At 37.3% G+C, this 20,501-nt stretch overlaps 1 protein-coding gene across 2 annotated transcripts in view; it reads left to right on the plus strand.

Annotated features, from left to right (window-relative positions):
* LOC134795289 (adenylate cyclase type 2) overlaps window positions 1–20,501 on the plus strand; it is a 288,583-nt gene that overhangs the window by 67,394 nt on the left and 200,688 nt on the right. For both annotated transcript variants that reach the window (XM_063767091.1, XM_063767092.1), the window contains exon 2: window positions 9,779–9,924. In XM_063767091.1, coding sequence (XP_063623161.1) covers window positions 9,779–9,924 — 146 coding nt within the window. The remainder of the gene's footprint in view (window positions 1–9,778; window positions 9,925–20,501) is intronic.

Raw genomic sequence — 20,501 nt, forward strand, 5'->3', positions numbered from 1 at the left:
GCTCAAAAAACAACAATTTGTTTTACAGAGGGGCAAAGTTGTTGTTTAAGAGCTAAGGCAGAGGCCTAGGTACTAAGCCAGGCCGGAGACTACTCAAAGGCTATGTGACTAATAGCTTCACTAATCCACTTTAGATAATTGCCTAGGGTTTAACCAAACTCTCATCCAAATTGAACTAATGCAAACAGATAAAGATAACGGCGAGTTTGAACAATGCTATCAAAGACAAACAGATTCAACCAGAATTTAAATTACTTAGCACCTTTAATGTAACAAGGTTGTAAGTGAGGCGATGCTCATAGTGAGATGGGACTTTGTCTCACTGAAATTATGACTTGTCAGTTTAATCGGTAGCCATCTAAGCCGAAAACTTTTTAAGCCTTTTCGCTGAAGAAAGCCTTTGCTTGAATGCTTTGGGTGATTGCAAGATTTATATAAATTGATGATGACGATTAAAAATAAACCTTATTGAGTCTGAAGAAAGGCTAATTTTAAAGGTATTCTTATGGATTAAATCACAGATAACGAACTACGATAAATCTTCTGAACTGTCAAAAGCTGGAACTCCACAATCATAAAAGATTACCTAAAGTAAGGACGATAAGCACGAAGAATTTCTTACATTGACCCGGCTATTCCTATCTCTATCGCACGTGCATAATTAAATTATATTGCTGACCCGCCCTTATGCCGGCGGCTAATGACACTGTGCGAGCGTGCCTATTGTTTAATTATTAAAACAGAAACTGCTGATGGAGTTATTAGGGCATTTTCATTTAACTTGTACTTTAAAGCGCGACTCAAGTCGTGTTTCAGTAACATCGAACCGTTACATTCCTGACAGAATGTATGGGATTTGACATTGACCTTCAGTTTTGTAACGATTGCTAACCGACCGTTAAAGGTGTTCAATTAAGTGAAAATTCCCATTATTGGGGTTTAATCAACTATAGAGTCAGTTTCTGTAAAGGTATGAATACATTTTTTTATATTTACCATGTCACTATGTAGCCAACCTGTAAATTTATAGCCCCCTTATACATAAACACGCTTAGAGCATTTAATAACTGGAGTCGCCTTTAAGAGCTTACCCCTCTGCACATTTGTGCAAGGTTTTCGGCAGAGGGGTTACGGGGTGAACGTTACGTACAAATCATGTAGAAATATCATCGCAATACATTTGATGTCCTCTCCCCCGCAAAAATCGGCAGACTGTTTTGTACAGAAAATGACAGCCATGACGTCTCCAGTTACTAAATGCTCTAAGTAAACACGCTACACATCTCAATTAGCTAATAATCGTTTGTCTTTATCTGTTATTTTGACTTATGTATTTGTAAGAAAGGGATAAAACATAATTTAACTAAATCAGGCCCGTAAACTTTTATGATTAAGGAGGTAAGTGTATACAATGTAGTTGTATTCTCAATACGTTCCACGTAGCGTTGAAATTAGTGGTCAACCAATTCGTTACTCGATTTAAAAAAAGATTATTCTATAAATTAAACCCGTAAAATCAAGTAATAGCATTTAAGAGTCCGCATCAAACTCTTTTTTTTTACTTAACTAAGTACCTACTTGCTAATATTAGACAAATTCTCAAAGTTCCTAACAACGTAATCTCCAAGGTTTACATTCTCTCAATTAGTGATAGGTCAAGTCCAGGGCCTACCAAGGAATCTATTATAAGAGACAATGTAGGCCCTTAGCATTGTGTAGGTACTGTACTCGTAGGTCCTTAGGCTAAGGGCCATTGTAGGGCGCCGAAGGTTGAAATATCTGCTGATTTTGTCCTGTTATTTTACACGGTTAATTGTATAATATCTGGGAGACCGAGCTTTGCTCGGAAAACATATAAAAAGTCAAAAATGCGCGTTTTCCCCAGCTAGATCGATTTATCGCCCCCGAAAACCCTCATATAGCAAATTTCATCGAAATTGTTAGAGCCGTTTCCGAGATCCCCGAAAAATATATACTTACATATAAATAAATAAACAAGAATTGCTCGTTTAAAGGTATTATTTAACAAATTATATATTTTATTATACCAAGCGTCTTAACACATGTAAATACCTATAAGATTAATTTATAAGGTTCGATAAAAATAATACAGTATAATGAGTAACATAAAAAGATTAAAAACTAAATTTAAAAACTAAAATTAAAAACTACCTAAAATTAAAAACTAACTAAAATTAAAAACTACCTAAAATTAAAAACTAAACTAATCTAAACTAAAGTAAATCTAAAAAAGGCCCCCGCGGCATTGTGCCAAAGATGCTGGCAGCATTCCCTCGCTGAATGGCAATACTAATGCGTTGCGAGAGAAAGCTGCCAGCTCTCTGGTCACCGGTGGTATCGGCCAGCTTTTTCGACAGTTCTTTAAAAAGAACATGAGCGCTTGGACCCCACGGCCCCAGTGTCTCGACACCGAATGCCACAAAATGGTATTGGGGGCCGAGACCTTGATACTTTGAAAACTTTTTGTTTTCAGCCGCCTCGGCAGCCGCCCCAGCCCTGGTCGAAGTTCTTGGTAGATGGGACGGTGCCAGTGTATCGACGCATGTGGCGTCCCAGACTAGCACCCGTCCCATCTTCCACGGGACCAGGGACATACCGTCCGGTCTCTTGCCGTCGTCCCTCAAAACGCCGTTAGGTTCGAGGATAGCTGGCGCATTGACGGTGGCAAGAGACCGGCGGATGATATCATTTAGGGCAGCGTGCCTGGAGAGGCGGCCAGCACTTAACCGACAAGAGAGGCCGTGGTGTCCAAGCACGTCGACGGTAGCGCCGCAGGGGCATCCGTGGGGGGCGCAGACCTTGACCCCTAGCCTAAGGCTTACGGCTAGGCGTAGGGTATCCGGTTCTAAATATGTACCAGAGGGGGGGGGAGGGGTAGGCATGCAGCCACTGGCCGGATTCCCGTTCTGCAGCAGCGAGCAGCCGCGCACGTGTATTAGGACCATCAGAGCTGGAAAGTAGTACCTCAAAGTTAATTTTGCACAAAGTGTCGTCCCAGCAACGTTGAATATGTAATTTTGAAGGTAAATCTTGACCCGGACAAGCCGTCAGCCAGGCGTCTCTAGCTTCCGTCAATAGGTATTATTAATATAGATTTATATACCTGAATATTAAAATTTTGATTTAAAGCGAGCTGTAGACTAGTAATAACTTGGATGCAATTTACGATACATTGTCGACTACTACGGTAAAGTGCATTCAAAAGTTTGATCAGATAGCGCAATGTAATCAAAATTGCATGCAAGTTTTTGCTAGTCTGATCTGAACCTCGCTTAATTCTAATTTCATTTCTTTTTTCTAATTTCATTTTCATATTTCATAAGAAACCATAAACTCTGCTATACTCTAGGTACTCATTAAAGTTCCTTTCATTTTAACAAACACAAATACCAAAATGACGCATAGGGATAAACGCCGAGCTTCGAGCAACGCCGGCTTCCGACACGTCGGAAGGGAGGAGCCCTAGCGGTATCTTACAAATCGTTCTGCCATTTTTTGCGGGGGGAAACGTGCACACAGTCGCACTTCTCACTCACTACATACAAAATCCTATCTGTAATGACGACACAAATACATAGAACATGACACACGTTAAAGACAAATCTTGCACACCTCGATCTCTTTTTGTGTACGGATGTCAGATGTCACAACACGCACCGCGCTAGTTGTGTGCATGCCCAGTTGGGCATGTGTTGTCGGCAAAGGGAAAATAATGCGAATGCCATGGTATAATAATATACTCCGCCTGATACTCTCTTATACCACGTGACTGACACAAGCCTACGTCATCATGCGACAGCGCTAATATACATATGTGACGTCCCACGGTCAAAGGTACCTTATGGCGGGTATGGAGTTATGCATACCCCAGTAATATACAATAAATAAGCTATCGATAACACAAAAGATCAACCTTCTAGGTTGCGTAGTTACAGAGATATGATTTTTTGAAAATAATGTTGTGGAATGAGCAACTTTACGATAGAGAAGTTTTAAGTTTAGCCGCCTAAAAAACTATGTTCCTGAAGTAAGTTACATAGTTGACTACAAATAATAATACCTTATATATCTGAGATTAAAAAAATATTGCGACTTGTTCTGTAATGCAAATAGAAACTTTTGATATCGACTGATTTATGTGTATACTAACCAATCTCTTGAAAATAAAGTTTTATTTCATTTTCACGATTGATTGCAATGAGCTCTCAAGATTTAAATTTTATCTATTAGAAAACGACACTGACAGACAGTTTAAGCAAAAAACAATACCGATTTAGAGGTGAAAATGTATTTTCTGAATTTTTCATATAAAATCACAAAATTGAATATTTTTACTTTTAATGTGACACACAATCAATTTTTCTGAGCACATATGAAAGAAATTCTGTCATTCAAATGAAATAAATCCTAAAACCCCAACTAAATACTATATTTAACCCCTTATGCCACTTTAAACTTACATAACAATAACAGTATTTGCTCCATACATTTACGAAAAGGTACCTTATGGAAATAAATCTAATAATACATCACTACAAAATATCAATCATATTACAGTTTATCTTTTATGAATAGAAAATATTAATTTACATTGAACTGCCCCAAATTTAATTAGTTCTTCGTCATAATAATCTTAAAAAAGACCAATAATTTGTATGTAATGAAAAGGTACCTTGTGATTAAGTTACATGATGAGGCATGATGATGATGGAACAGTTAGGATAAACTAATAATATTTTGGTAATGGTATAAATCGTCTATTTCTTATCAATAATATATTTCGGTTGCTATTGAAGATAAGCGGCATTGAGGTTCAATGACCTCAGATATTCCATAAGGTAATGTGTCGGGTATTGGCATTTTTCAGCAAACCAATGGCTGATTTACTGCATGCGACCATTCCAAATGAAGATTATTCTAGTTAAGAAAGACTTGACGAGAGTAACTTTGGTATAATAGCAGGCTACTTGGATTTGTGATGTCGGTCTATGTACGGTTATAATATTTGCGAGGCGCCCCAACCAGAACTGAAATTATCAAATTAGTTTTGCAGAATGCTAATACAGTTCTCTACCAAACTTCTTTTCCCGTATTGACTAGTTTTTTTGGGAATTTTCAATCTTTTTTCCATAAGGTACCTTTTCTACTAAACTCTGAGACGACATTACTAGGCTTATAACTAACTTATAACAAAAATAAAAACAGGTAAACAAACGTTACGCATTAAGGTTTCAGATCACACAATAAAAAAAAATTGAGCATTTTTTCACCTCTTTACAAAACATTTCATATCTCCGAAACTAGAAACCCTCATAAGGTACCTTTTCCCGTGGAACGTCACATATAATAATATGCAATAGCGCTACCTATATAAAGTGGCAATGTTATTGTGACGTAATAGGCTTGTGTCACTCTGGGAGGAGAAGACCATGTTTTATTAGACTATGGCGAATGCCAACTCCCTTCCCGGTGTTGCTCGGAGGTACTAACGGTTATCAACGGCTTGTTATATTTGACAGACGTTTATGAATAACGCTAAAAGGCACTCGAAGACTTATTAGGTGCCTAGTTCTGTGGTTTTGCCAAAGTAATAATTCACTTTGCAACTGGTAATAAACGAATGTAATATGTGACATAATGAGACTTCTAAATTGTTAGATGTATTCTCATACATGAAGTTGTCAACGTAGTAATAGCCATACGTCGCACTCCAGCGGGCATTTTGCGGGCATGTCATTTGGTAAGGTTCACAAACCAATTTTCGAGTTATCAGAATAAAGTATTTGGACTTAGTATTTGGTAGTGTCCGACCGAAACATGTTTTTTTGCCGTAACCGAAACCGAAACCGAAGGTTCGGCTTTGGCCCCAGTTTCGGCCGAAACCGAAACCGAAACCGAACCTTTTGTAGACTTATTAAAATCGTTGAAAATATGTCATAAAACCGCTTTTTAGAGGAGAGGCCAATTCGTAGAAACCACCTTATTTACGATTTTCGTAGGACCGAAAAGGTTTATACCGACAAGTGATATTGTGGTCTACTGATTATCAAAATGCACGTTGTCGCTTCTTTGGAATGAGTTCTTATGACGTCATAAAGACGGCAGTACTAAGTTTTTAACTTTTTTCTTTTAAACATACCACGTGAGGTACCAAATGAAAGGGCTTTGTGAGTAAATTACAAAAACCGGGCAAGTGCGAGTCGGACTCGCGCACGAAGGGTTCCGTACCATAATGCAAAAAAAAACGAAAAAAAAGCAAAAAAAAAACGGTCACCCATCCAAGTACTGACCACTCCCGACGGAGCCCCATTTAAATCTTTATTTTATTCTGTTTTTAGTATTTGTTGTTATAGCGGCAACAGAAATACATCATCTGTAAAAATTTCAACGACAGACAGACGGACGGACGGACGGACGGACGGACGGACGGACGAACGGACTGACGGACGGACGGACGGACGGACGGACAGCGAAGTCTTAGTAATAGGGTCCCGTTTTACCCTTTGGGTACGGAACCCTAAAATGTAACATATTATACCATTTTCATTACTTGGTCTAACAAATTAGAAGAAAACGTCCAAAAATTACATAATGCAAAATTTATTTAGAATTGCTCTACATTGAAAACTACTGAATGGATTATTCTAAAATACATACCAAGGGACTGTGAATATCCTCTATATAATGTTCAAAAAAATTAGCCAGAAATATTAAAAAATAAGTGAAATAGGTACATCAATTTGAATAACAGTATAATTTTCTGTTATGGGAAACTTCTAAAATACTATTTTCTTCTCAGAAAACATACCATGTTAGGTTTTAAATGAAAGCAATTTGTGAGTAAATTACGAATACCTATAGCATACTATTAGGCTAATCAAATTAGGTCCAAAAAAGCGTTTTGAGGAATTAATTCCCAGCAAGCTAGAACTCATTTTAATTTTAATACCTTCATTAGGTCCTAAATTCGTATAATCCGAGTTTGCTCCATTCCAGGTGGTGTGGATAAATTTTGGGGGCCTTGGGAGGTACATTTTACCTTGGATTGACAAAACCACTCGATTTAGAAGGAACATCGTCAAAATCAACGTTACTACCAGATTTTGACACGATATTACAAAAAAAAAATCAAAGTGGCGGCCATTTTTTAGTATCTTTGACTACGAACTCATATTAAGGTATATCTTTCGGACCTCAGATGTCAATTTTTATCATGATTAGAGCAAATTTTCCGTCGGACGTACCGTTTTTGAACTAATTGGCCTAATCCATTCAGCTATTTTCAATTTAGAGCAGTTCAAATTCAACTCTGGATTGTCAATTTTTTTAAAGTTTTCCAATAATTTCTTAGACCAAGTGGTGAACATGTTAGACTATGTTACATATTTGTAATCTACTCACAAAGCCCTTTCATTTGGTACCACACATGGTATGTTCAAAAGAAAAAAGTTTACAACTTTGTACTGCCGACTTTATGACGTCACGACACCTTCCACCACTTTATGAAGCGACAACATGCATTTTGATAATCAGTACCTAGACCATGCTGATCCCAACAATACCACTTGTCGGTATAAACCTTTTTAGTCCTACGAAAGTTGCTATTCTTCAACTTGGCCACTCCACTATTTGTACACATTAAAACTGCGTCGACCGTCCAGTGGCGCCTTGATTAGGGGAATTGTGTTTTCTAATAAACCAATTAATTTATGTATACATAAATCAGTATATTAATGTTGTTATCCTACTTGTTCTCCAAGTTTTGATCTTTGTCACATGTTTAGTTTCATAGTACGAAGTACCATTTCGTATGTTTCGGTTTTTGGCCGAAACCGAAACTACGGCCGAAACTTGATTTTTGGCCGTAACTGGCCGAAACCGAAACCGAAACCGAACCTTCGGTCGGACACTAGTATTTGGTACAGACAGAGTATTTGTAATGTGCAATTACAAATACCTTAGCAACTAAGGCTGTACGTTAGTTAGGTAGGTATATATTTTTTTATATCCATTCAATTTTAAATAAAAATAAAATTGAATATTATGCAGTATATTTGACTCTGTATCGGCCCTAAGAGTGAGTCGTTTTCATTGTTCTTAAGTACAAACGATAAGATATCGTGAATAGCTTTGAATTCATGAAACTTGCAAAGTTTGTTGTTTCCTTCTCTATCTTTTTACTTTAAACAGCATAACTCTATTGCATTTCTACGGCACTTATGTCGTTTCTGTCCTAGTTACATTCATTTAGTTTACAAAAGTCGTAAGTTAGTACAAACCTTGTGGTGGTAAGAACCTTTTCGTACTGTGTTCATGGGTACCAGGTGTTGTTTGTTCCAAACAAATGTTAGTAGCGTTGTACATTATAATTAGTCGCTGTGTGGTTAGGGTATACATTGCCATAAGGGTTCATACAAAATATATGACGGTACAGTACATATACCTATTGTAGTCATCTGCATAATAACTTACACATTTCACACAATGGAGCGTGCAAAAATGACTGACACGATTATACTTGTAGAGCCATAAGAACGGGTCATATATTTTTGCTTGCTTTGTTGTGAAAATATTATTGCAGGTGACTGTACACAGACGCCCGATATAAAATTTTAGAGTTAGACCAAGCTAAGTTGGCAGTGATTTTGATAGACTGTGCAAGTGTTATTTAGTAAACGTCATAACTTCCTAAAAGTTTGATGTTTTAAATTGTGTGTGAACAAGACATTATTTAGGTATTATGAATAAATAAATATTAAATAAATATTAAGGACATTTTTACACAAATTGACTAGGCCCCACGGTAAGCTCAAGAAAGCTTGTGTTGTGGGTACTCAGACAACGATATATATAATATATAAATACTTAAATACATAGAAATAAATGCCCTTACCAGGATTCGAACCCGGGACCATCGGCTTCATAGGCAGGGTTACTACCCACTAGGCCAGACCTGTCGTCAAAATTATACCTACCTATTATAATGTTATAGGAATATGTGTGTGTAAAGTGTAATACACACTACAAGCCTTAATTTCTATTATGATAAACGACTTTCAACCAAATTTGATCTTAATTGTTATACCCTCGACCTCAAACTGATACGTATACGTACACAAATTAATATTAACTTTGGGAAGTAGCTCTAAATATTAACGAGGTGTCTGAACACTTAGTTAATCAGTGTGTAGAATTTGAAATCTGAAACGTTACGGTAGGTAATAACATTACCTAACAATAGTTAATTTAATTCTCTCACTGTAGAAGACGATTTGGGTTAAATATATATGTATCTCAATACCTATAAAGGGAATTGGAGACTTCATACGCGAAGAATATTACAGATTCCCTTACGATGTTTTCTTTCATCGAACATCAATTGGTAACAATAATTATCGAAGCTCATGGTAGCTCCCAGGAAACTCGTAGTAAGTACAAGCCGGAGTTTGAACTGAACCCACTATAATTACATATACATACGGTTTGGGAACCACACGCCTCAACATATTTAAGCTACCAGCGCTTCGGATCTTAGTTAAAAGTTTAAAACCCGCTGATATTTTTTTATTTGACTTCAGTTGACGTAACTGGTGACCGAAGAACTGGCGGCTACCTCGCACAACTTATCAGCATTGCGATACAGCGAGGAAATGCCGCCAGCATCCTAGGTACAATGCCTCAGGGGCCTATTTGCCTGACGCAACCCCCCCTTTTATTCAAGATGCTTATTTCTATTATTGTATTTCATTGTCCACAGAAGAGGAAGGCACAGAGCTTGAGCTCGAGGCGCTATACCGCCGGTACTGCGTGCGGTTGAAGCATGCGCTCTTCGTGTCCGCGCTCTGCGTGACGCTCTTATTCACGCTTATGTTGCTGTGTGCTGTGTGCATACTACATGCCGACGTAAGTAAAGTTAATAGATTTTTGTGACATTATAAACCACTAGCGACCGGCCCCGGCTTCGCACTGTAGGTCAACCAATTTACATACACTGAAAAAAAAACCTGGTACTGGTAACCAGAATCTGGTTAGCTGTACTATATTGTCTTGTTGTATATGTGACGACAGGACACTTTGTAAACATAACCAGACCATTCTTGTTAAATTAAATTTGTTAATTCTATGAAGTGTATAGTAGTGGGTATAAGACTTTTAGTAAACCCAACTAGCCGGTCTGTTAATGGTTACTAAATAATACAGTAACATATACGTTCCTGTCCTGTTGTTATAACAAGGTATTCAGTATATGTAACTGAACGATTTGTGCGGTGTACTGGTTTTATATTGTTCACGTTACCAGAACGCACTGTGCTAATGGGGCTTCTAAGCGAGCCATATGTTCACTGCAATATGTGGCCGGCAACTATTGGTGTCCTCTTACTCACATGTTAGAGAGGGACACTAATAGTTGCCGGCCACATATTGCAGTGAACATATGGCCCGTTTAGAAGTCCCTTCAGCACAGTGGGTTCTGGTTACGTGAATAATATATAACCAGTACACTGCTCTTCTAGTAAATACAGACAAGTTTTACACACTTATTTTTTTTTTATTTTATTGATCAAATAAGTAACACAGCATTACAGTAAAACCAAGGCACTGTGACACTACAAAAGAAAAAAACATTTTGTCTCCACAAAGAAAACAATAGACACAAAAATGACATACAAATTAAACATTGGATTTGGGCGACGACGTAACAGCGTGGCTCCGTAGCGTCGTCTGACTCGGCGTAGGATTCGGCAGGTTGCCCCGGAACCGCCGAAACACCACACCCTTCGGCCAGAAGTCCGCGCTTGCGATGGTGTCCTGCAGAGGCCGCGGCACGCGCACTACAAATGAACTGAAGTGCACATAGTGACGCGACTGTAGCTGGTGCACCCTCAGCGTGTAGCCAGTCTTCCGGCGGACGTACTCCACCACCTCGTCGGCCCCGGCGGAGTAATGCAGGCGAGACACGTAGAGCGCCTTACTCGGTGTCGCAACTCGTAGGCCAGAATTAACCGGCTCCGCAGTGCCACACAGAGTTTTACGAGGCGCCCTGCGCGCCTTGCGTTTCCTTTCCACCAGTTTGAATCCCTCCTTATCCACATCGGTGCGGGAGGACTTTTCCTTAATCGGAGCCCGCACATTTCACTGTGTCAGCAACACGCAAACAACACGCACTTATACTATACACTTGTACTAGTTTACAATAAAATTATGGACAGGATCTACGTAAATAAAACATCGACCGGCCGGAACGTAAGACGCTGGCGTAATGGCTGCCGCAGTGTTGCCAGGGCTCTGGAGTAATAAGTTACGTTTCATTTCCCTAAAAGTCACGTTTTTGCTGCTCTAGTCACATTTTTATATTATTGTATTGTATGGGTAGGTAAATCGATTTTGTTAGAAGAAATTCAGAAAATAATATATTTGACAAAAAATCTACTAACCTTATATGATTTTTCCTCAAAAGGAAAAAACGGGACCCTTATAGGATCACTCGTGCGTCTGTCTGTCTGTCTGTCTGTCTGTCCGTCTGTCACAGCCTATTTTCACGGAAACTACTGGACCAATTAAGTTGAAATTTGGTACACATATGTAAATTAGTGACCCAAAGACGAACATCTAAGTCATGTAACGTAAACAAATGAATTTTAAGCATGGGGGCTACTTTTGGGGGGTCAATGAGAAAGTTAAAAAATTAAGGTTTTCAATAACCCAAGCAAATTAGAAAAATCTGCGGAAATAATTCGTGTAGTTTTGAAAATTGGTACAGGTATACCGTATGGTGTCCAGATAAACATACTAAAAGTCCTCGAGGGTAGGGGGTGTGCTGAGAGTGCAGGGAGGGTTAAAGGTACCTTTTTTCATATTTTTGCTCATATCTCGAAAATATGTACAAATAGCATTATAATTACTTCGGACAAAAGTTTTATCATACAATTTCCTACAAATTTGGTTATGTTTATTTTTACTTTACGATCAATACTTTAGGAGCTTCAGGCTGTTAAAGTTAAATTAGAGATAAAAAATAGACGATTTAAGAAAACGTCGTTTTTTTCTTAATTGTTCATCATAAATAAAAATTTTAGTTTGGAGTGAGCAAGCTAAGTGAACTGCTGATAAAATATAAAAAAAAACCGGCCAAGAGCATGTCGGGCCATGCTCAGTGTAGGGTTCCGTAGTTACCCGTCTGTCAAAATAGACTATTCGCAAAAACTCAAAAACAGCTATACCGATTAGGTTCGCTATATTTTTCCTTGAAAGTCTTTACTAAGCTATGTGTTTTGATTTTTTTCATATTTTTTGGACCCATGGTTCAAAAGTTAGGGGAAATAAAGGGGAAAACACAACTTTTTTTCTTTCAGATCGATTATTTCCGAAAATATGGGTCCAAAAAAAATAAAAAAAATCGTGAAAGTAAAACTTAGTAAAGACTTTCAAGGAAAAATATAGCGAACCTAATCGGTTTAGCAGTTTTTGAGTTTTTGCAAATAGTCTATTTTGACGGACGGGTAACTACGGAACCCTACACTGAGCATTGCCCGACATGCTATTGGTCGGTTTTTTTTTATATTATATCAGCAGATCGCTTAGCTTGCTAATCCTAAACTATTTTTGTTTATGATGAACAATTACGAAAAAACGACGATTTCTTAAACCGTCTATTTTTTATCTCTTATTTAACTTTAACAGCCTGTAGCTCCTAAAGTATTGATCGCAGAGTAAAAATGAACATAACCAATATTGTAGAAAATTTTGTGATAAAACTTTTGTCCGAAGTAATTATAATGCTATTCGTACAGATATTCGACATATGAGGCTAAAAGAAATGAATCATACACTAAAAAAAATAACCACTACTATCAAACTAAATGACACCGTCATGTCAAGGTAACAAGTCTCATCTTGCTACGACTATTATAATAAACATGATGGTGAATGTAACGTCAAGGTGTCAGTGCAAGAGTCAACTTGGGTGCGTTCACCGCGTTCCTAAATAATACAAATTGCAGAACTAAACTTGTCCAAAATTCGACTAGCTTAAAAAGTCACAAAAATTGCCTCTAGATCGTAAGTCACGCACATGTCACACGAGAAGGCGAAAAGTCACGAAAAATGTGACTTTTGTGACCATCTGGCAACACTGGGCTGCCGTTCTGTGAATTGCGCAATTCCTTTCTCCGCCCCCCGCCACCCGCGCATACACCATGGTGTTGGCACAACTGTTTGATTCGTTCAGACTACAATGCATTATAGTAACCACAACATAATAACTTGTAACGTGTACACTCGTATCTTTATTTTTACATATCAATAGTTAGTGTTACGATGCATATATTAAACGAGACAAACGTTTAATATTTACAATACTTGCATCTTTACATATACAACGAAATTGTAAGCAGTACTAAATTGCATTTAACTAGAATTAAACAGTGATGTTTAAAAAACAAGTTTTACACGATACAACATTTTTTGTTATTACTATCGGATTTTAGTAGGTATAACTATATTTTTAATTACTATACGTTCTGGTAGTATTGTAGTAAATTATTTTTTTCGGTGTAAAACCTTAACAAATTATACACGTACACCTTCCTCAAGAATCACTCTATTCATAGGTGAAAACCGCATGAAAATCCGTTGAGTAGTTTTTGAGTTATCGCGAACATACAAGGTATACAGATAGACGTGGCAGGGGACTTTGTTTTATAATATATATTGATTTTGAAGACGTCACCCGATATCCCCGACAGAGTAGCGACGCCGCAATGCCGGTCGTAACATGCGGTTCCTAATTTCCTAAACACATCATACTGAGCCTATAGGTATGTGTGTAGATAAAACAGTAGGTATACTTATGTAACTGTAAATAATGAGGCATTTAAATACTCATGTGATCCTTTTATGAAATTCACTTACTTCGTTTTATAAAACCTTTCGTATTTAATGCCTTTCATTATGAATTACCAGAAACGCGTTATTTGCGTCCATGCTTTATAAATATAACGCTCACTTTCACGCTGTTGTTAAATTAGAGAATTAGCTAAAGGCAGTGGGGAGACACTCCTGACTTCGGGCAAACTCGGCTCCGTTCGGCTCATCATTGCTCCGAGCAATTATTAGGGTTGGCACCACTTGACGTCCTTTTGCGTGCACGACCACAGATAAGATAATCACTTGAATTTTGACAACCCTAAATAGTCGAAAGGAATAGTGCGATGCATTAGAAAGGGGCAGCATGATTCGTCCCTAAATCGCTGTCAAACTTCGGTTTTGTAGGAAGTGTCCTTTCTGTACGGTAGTACTATTATTTATTCCGTGCTAAAGGGCAACCTTTACACACTTAACTTCATTAACTCTGTGTAACGTGCTTCCTTAGCCCTTTAACCTTTTGAACGCCAAGGACATCAACGGACATGCGCGGCTTCACCCGAATATCAACCTTCATGCGTGCCGCCAAGGTTCACAATAACGCGCCGCGCACGATAAACGATTATTAATTTACCTAATTACGAAACTCAGCACACTAAATCTCAAGCAAACTTCCCCTAAGTGATGTTTATTAACTGTATACTAGGGTGGATTAAATTCGTTAGAGACGCGGCTTGGGGCTCGGGAAATTAGCTTAACAATATGGTGCCATGGTGCGTATATGGTGGTAAAACATATATTATTTAAGTACATAATTAATTCCTGCCTTAATGGCGAAAAAGGCACGTATTTGTAGTTTAATAAACTAATTTTGTCAATAGCTCTAAAGTGGATGAGACTCAGCGAGACTGCTGATTTTCAATTCCCAACCAAAAACGGCCGCGGTGAAGCGGTGGTGGCCGAGTGGATATGACGTCCGACTTTCGATCCGGAGGTCGCGGGTTCAAATCCTGGCTCGTACCAATGAGTTTTTCGGAACTTATGTACGAAATATCATTTGATATTTACCACTAGCTTTTCGGTGAAGGGAAACATCGTGAGGAAACCTGCATATATCTGCGAAGAAATTCAAAGGTGTATGTGAAGTCCCCAATCCGCATTGGGCTAGCGTGGGGACTATAGCCCAAGCCCTCTCGCGCATGAGAGGAGGCCTGTGCCCAGCAGTGGGACGTATATAGGCTGAAATTATTATTTTATATTTATTATAACCAAAAACTGTATGGTAATTTTTAACTAAGTTATTAAATTAATAATTAACCAACTAACTAGCCAAATAGTTCGTTGCCAAGGCGATGTAAGTAAGTGGATACTTCACATGTTGTTAATTCAAAGGCTCCATTTAAAATTTTCACAGATTTAATAGAATTTTGATAAAATTAAGCAGGTACTTAACGAATTTCTATTAACAATAATGACAAAATACAAAAAAAAAAGACATCATTATCAATAACAAATTAGAACAAGATTTCAAAGTGGAAAAGGCCGTTCCGTGGCTTAAGGGGCCCACTGATTAACAGCCCGCCGGATGGTATCTGCCTGTCAGTTGTTCGGAATTGTCAACTTTTTGTTCTAACTGACAGGCCGATTCCGTCCGGCGGACTGTTAATCAGTGGGCCCCTTTAGAATGTAATAATGTACATATTACATAGTTTGCGAGATGCTGTAATTAGTTACAGAATGTATAATCCGAGCATTTCGACGCGCATTTCAGCGGAGAGCTTTAGGCTGCTTAGGTATTCATATTCATATTCATATTCATTTAATCCATTGTTCTCATGCTCATCAGTACAATAGGTCTTACATTTTAGTCTTCGTAGGTGCATGACACCCTGCTAGGGTATACAATACAGGACATGTTACTTAATAACTAAACTTAATAACTAAATAAAATTTACAATTACAGTAATTATAATAGCAAAGTAAATGATTTAAACTTTAAAGTAATTATCATGCAATACTAGGTTTAAACTAAATTCAAACACTAGATTACCTACTTGATGTCAATTAATTTTATACAAAAAAGAAAATGTAAATGTATATGTTATTAATAAATTGATTGATTGAAAAAAAAAAATAATAATGTTTTATGTCATGTCATCTTCTAAAAATTCGTCTATGGTATAATAACATTTCTCGATAAGCATCTTCCTTAATTTATTTTTAAATAACTTAATGTCGCTTAATTGTTTAACAGTCTCGGGGATTTTATTCATTATGTGGACACATCGATAGAAGGGACCATTTTTAACTATGGCAAGCTTGCTAGGCGGTAAGATGATTTGATTTTTTCGTCTACTCTCAGGTTTGAATACTTCCGTTCCGTTAAATAAATATGGGTGGTTCCTGACAAATACTGCTGCCTCCATAATATACATAGAGGGTAGTGTTAATATTTTATGGTCTCTAAAATGCTGTCGACAACTATTTGGAATGCGCGTATTGGTCAGAATGCGGACGCACTTTTTTTGCATAACAAATAGTTGGTGAGCATCGGTGCTCGCACCCCACAGGACTACGCCGTAACTCAGCCAGGCGTGCGCGTACGCATAATAAGCCGTCATAGCAGATTCTAAATTTGTATTTATTTTTAAAACACTAAGGGCATATACAAACTTTGCCAGTTTTGATTTTATATTTTGGATGTGCGATTTCCAGTTTATGCCGGAGTCTAGTTTAATGCCTAGTAATTTAAACTCAGTGACTTCTTCAATTGGGCTGTCATTGATATCTAAGTGCAAGTGCAACGGTTTCTTCTGAGTAGGTTTAAACTGAATTACTTTTGTCTTTGTTAGGTTAATGTCTAAATTGTGTTCATGTAGCCAGGTGGTGACCAGGCTAATGGTTTCTAGTAGGCGCGTGTTGCATTCCGCACTATCACCACAACTTAATAATATTGACACGTCGTCTGCAAACATAACGCACTTCGTATCAATATTTTTAGGTAAGTCGTTGATGTATGCTAAAAACAGCAGGCAACCGAGCACACTCCCCTGAGGTATGGAGCATGAGGTATGCCGCATTTGCGAAGTGATTATATGCGTTTCTCCTGTACTGTTATCAATATGGTCGAGCTGTACATATTGTCTGCGGTTTTCGAGATATGATTTAAACCACTTATGCGCTACTCCGCGGATTCCCATGCCGTACAATTTTTTAAGCAAGATTTCGTGAGAAACGCGATCGTAGGCTTTAGTCATATCTAGCATTAGCCCCACCCCGTATTTTTTATCATTTATGTAGTTTAAGGTTTCATGTATGTAACTAAATATTGCATATACAGTGGAACGATTGGTTCTAAACCCATATTGACTACTATCGAGTATTGAGTACTTTTCGAGAAAATTATAAACACGGTTGGACATCACCTTTTCAAATATTTTAGATATACTTGGCAAGAGGGCTATAGGTCTGTATTGGCATGGATTTTTACTGTCACCCCCAGGCTTAAGGATCGGTATTATTTTCGATATTTTTAGCAAATCTGGAAATACTCCCTCTCTAAGAGACTGATTTATTAAAAGGGTTAACGGTGTAATTAGTTCCAATATACATATTTTTATTAGTTTCGGTGGGATCTCGTCTATGCCGTAGCTTACTTTATTTTTCAATTTTTGTATTACTTGTTTCACTTCGCGTTCAGTTACTTCAGTAATAAATATGGAGTTAGTGGTAGGCATGATAACCGGGCGACCAGTGGGTGCGCTCGGGCCGGTGCGGCCGGCCGGCGGTGACTCACCGACCGCTGCGAAATACTCATTAAGCGTGTTGACAACATCTTGGGGTGATTCTAATATAGAATCTCCAATTTTTAGTGATATGTTTTTATGGCGTGAAGTATTGTTATTTGTTGTGTTTTTAATTATACTCCACATTGATTTTATTTTGTTTTTTGACCGGCGCATTATGTTTATATAGTTTAGTTTTTTTGAAGTAATTATACATTTTTTAAGAATATTTTTATATTTTTTATAATAATTTCTTATCACCTCACTTTTTGTGTGGTTAGTTAGGATCCTTAGAAGCCGTTTATTTTTACAAGCTCTGCGAAGTCCGTTCGTTAGCCAGGTTTTATTATGATTTATAGGTTTTATATTTATTTGTTTTATAGGAATATGGTTGTTCAAGTTTTCTTGTAATGTGGTATGAAATATGTTATAATTACTGTTTATATCGCTACTAGGGGATAATATGTCATTCCATTCGATGTTTTTAATTCCTAATCTAAAATTTTCCATATTATTATAATTAAATAACCTCTTTTTAATATAGCGTATTTTTTTACTGATTTTATTTTTTCAATTTGATAGGTATAAATAACGCTTTTATGGTCCGAAAGTCCATTTTCTGTAACTATTATTTCGTAATCTGATTTATTTGTGAAAACTAGGTCAATACAAGTGGAAGATATGCTATTTTCTCGAGTTGGTTTGTCAACTATTTGATGTAAGTTACATGAAAACATTTCATTTAAGAGTAGTTGTGATGTTAACGAATTCGTAGCTATATTAATATTTAAATCTCCGCCAACAATGAGTCGCATTTTTTGTTCCTTTAATTTAATTTTAGACAATAGTTTAGCTAAAATATCAAAAAATACATTAATATTCCTATCAGCTCTATATATATTTACTATCAAAACATTATATTCAGGTATTTCTATTGCACATAATTCTGTTATATATTCTTGAGACAATTCCTTTATATCCGTCCTCTCACAATAGTCTAGTCCTTTTTTTGTCAAAATCGCCACACCGCCTCCGCGCCGCTCCTGTCGATAGTACGCCGATGCAAACTCATAGCCGCCTATTTCAATGAGGTCTTAAATTTCATCAAGAGCTTTCCGGACCTAAGCCTCATGTTAACTAAATAAACGCCACTAAACCGTCAGTGTGGTCAGAGAGAACAGACCAGTTCAGATTAGTAAAACCGTTCGGTTTTTAGGGATCCGTACCTCAAAAGGAAAAAACTGAACCCTTATACGATCACTCGTGCGTCTGTCTGTCTGTCCGTCTGTCACAGCCCATTTTCTCCAAAAGTACTGGACCAATTAAGTTGAAATTTGGTACACATATGTAAATTCGTGTCCCAAAGACGGACATCTTACATAAACAAATAAATTTTAAACATGGAGGCCACTTTGGGGGGATAAATGAGATAATTAAAAGATAATGTTTTTTAAACTGTATCATGTTACATATCAAATAAAAGAGCTCATTTTGAAAATATAAATATATTATATATATTTTTTGTAATTTTAAAATAAATAGTTTAATAGTTATTTAAGAAAATAGCCAAAAAAATTACCATTCCACCCCTTTATCTCCGAAACGACTAGGTCTAAAATTTTGAAAAAAATAGTTATTGACCTATAGATGACAGGAAAACCTATTAGAATTATGCAGTCAAGCGTGAGTCGGACTAATTACTTAGTTTTTGATCCGGCACCTACGGGTTTTTTAAAGGCAATTCACTCGCGTTTCACTTATAAAAAATACATTGTTAAAAATTGGGTAATGTACGGAACCCTTGGAACGCGAGTCCGACTCGCACTTGGCCGGTTTTTTTATCAAACAAAATGAATCCATCTTAAAATAATTGCAGAAAATGACCTAGGTTAATAGACGTTGAGATTATAAATAAATATGAATTTAAAATAAAATATTTTATATAAAATGCTATAGCTGATCATTAAACTAAACAATAACCAAAGAGAATGACAACACCTCATTAAAGACAATCTACAGAATTAGCAAAAAGTCTATTTATTACTATCCATATTTAAAATGAAACTTGCGAAGTTAGCAATTGCACTTTTGAATAGGCACGGATGCGTTTTTATACAACTCCCTATTACGCAGACAGGTAAAATCTTACAAGCCAATTCGTCATTGTCTTTAACCAAAAACATCACTTTTGACTCTGAAAGATCTGAAACAAAACAGATCGAATAACTAGAACTCGAATTGGCCTGTGAGTCCTATTTGTAGTCTTCAAGTAAATACACTAAAACCGCGCATAAGATTACCTAGTGACTATTCTGCACTATCTGCCAAAAGCATGATACTTCGGGAGTAATCTCGTAAACCATAATTGATGTGGGACGGAGACTTAATACGATCTGCAGCGTGACCTTAGACCTAATCCTGTTACCTATACTGTGTACTGGGCGAAAGGTCATCCGATTAAAATTATCTGACGTGACAGATATGAGCGTTAGCAACTGAAAATTGTTGAAATAGTTGGGAAAGGAAAACCAATGCTTTAAGACCAAACGGGAGCTGAGCTAAAAGTCAATTTTGAGATTTCAAGCTGAATATACCCGTCGCTCTGACGGGGCGTGAGAGACTGTATTTGTGTGTGTAATGCACGCACACAGATGCGTACGCTTGCACCCGCGCGCGCCTCATTGCCGACAATTTGCAATGTTATTTTTCGTGCGTTACTGCCACGAGGCGTTCACTTATTACTTACTGTGTTGCGATTGAATTTTTTGACCCGGCTTACGTTTACGGAACTCGATAATCTTTCTACTACTGTGACTTGGCTTTGTTTACTTG

This window comes from Cydia splendana, chromosome 12 (assembly GCF_910591565.1).
Source record: "Cydia splendana chromosome 12, ilCydSple1.2, whole genome shotgun sequence".
In the NCBI taxonomy this organism is placed as follows: Eukaryota; Metazoa; Arthropoda; class Insecta; order Lepidoptera; family Tortricidae; genus Cydia; species Cydia splendana.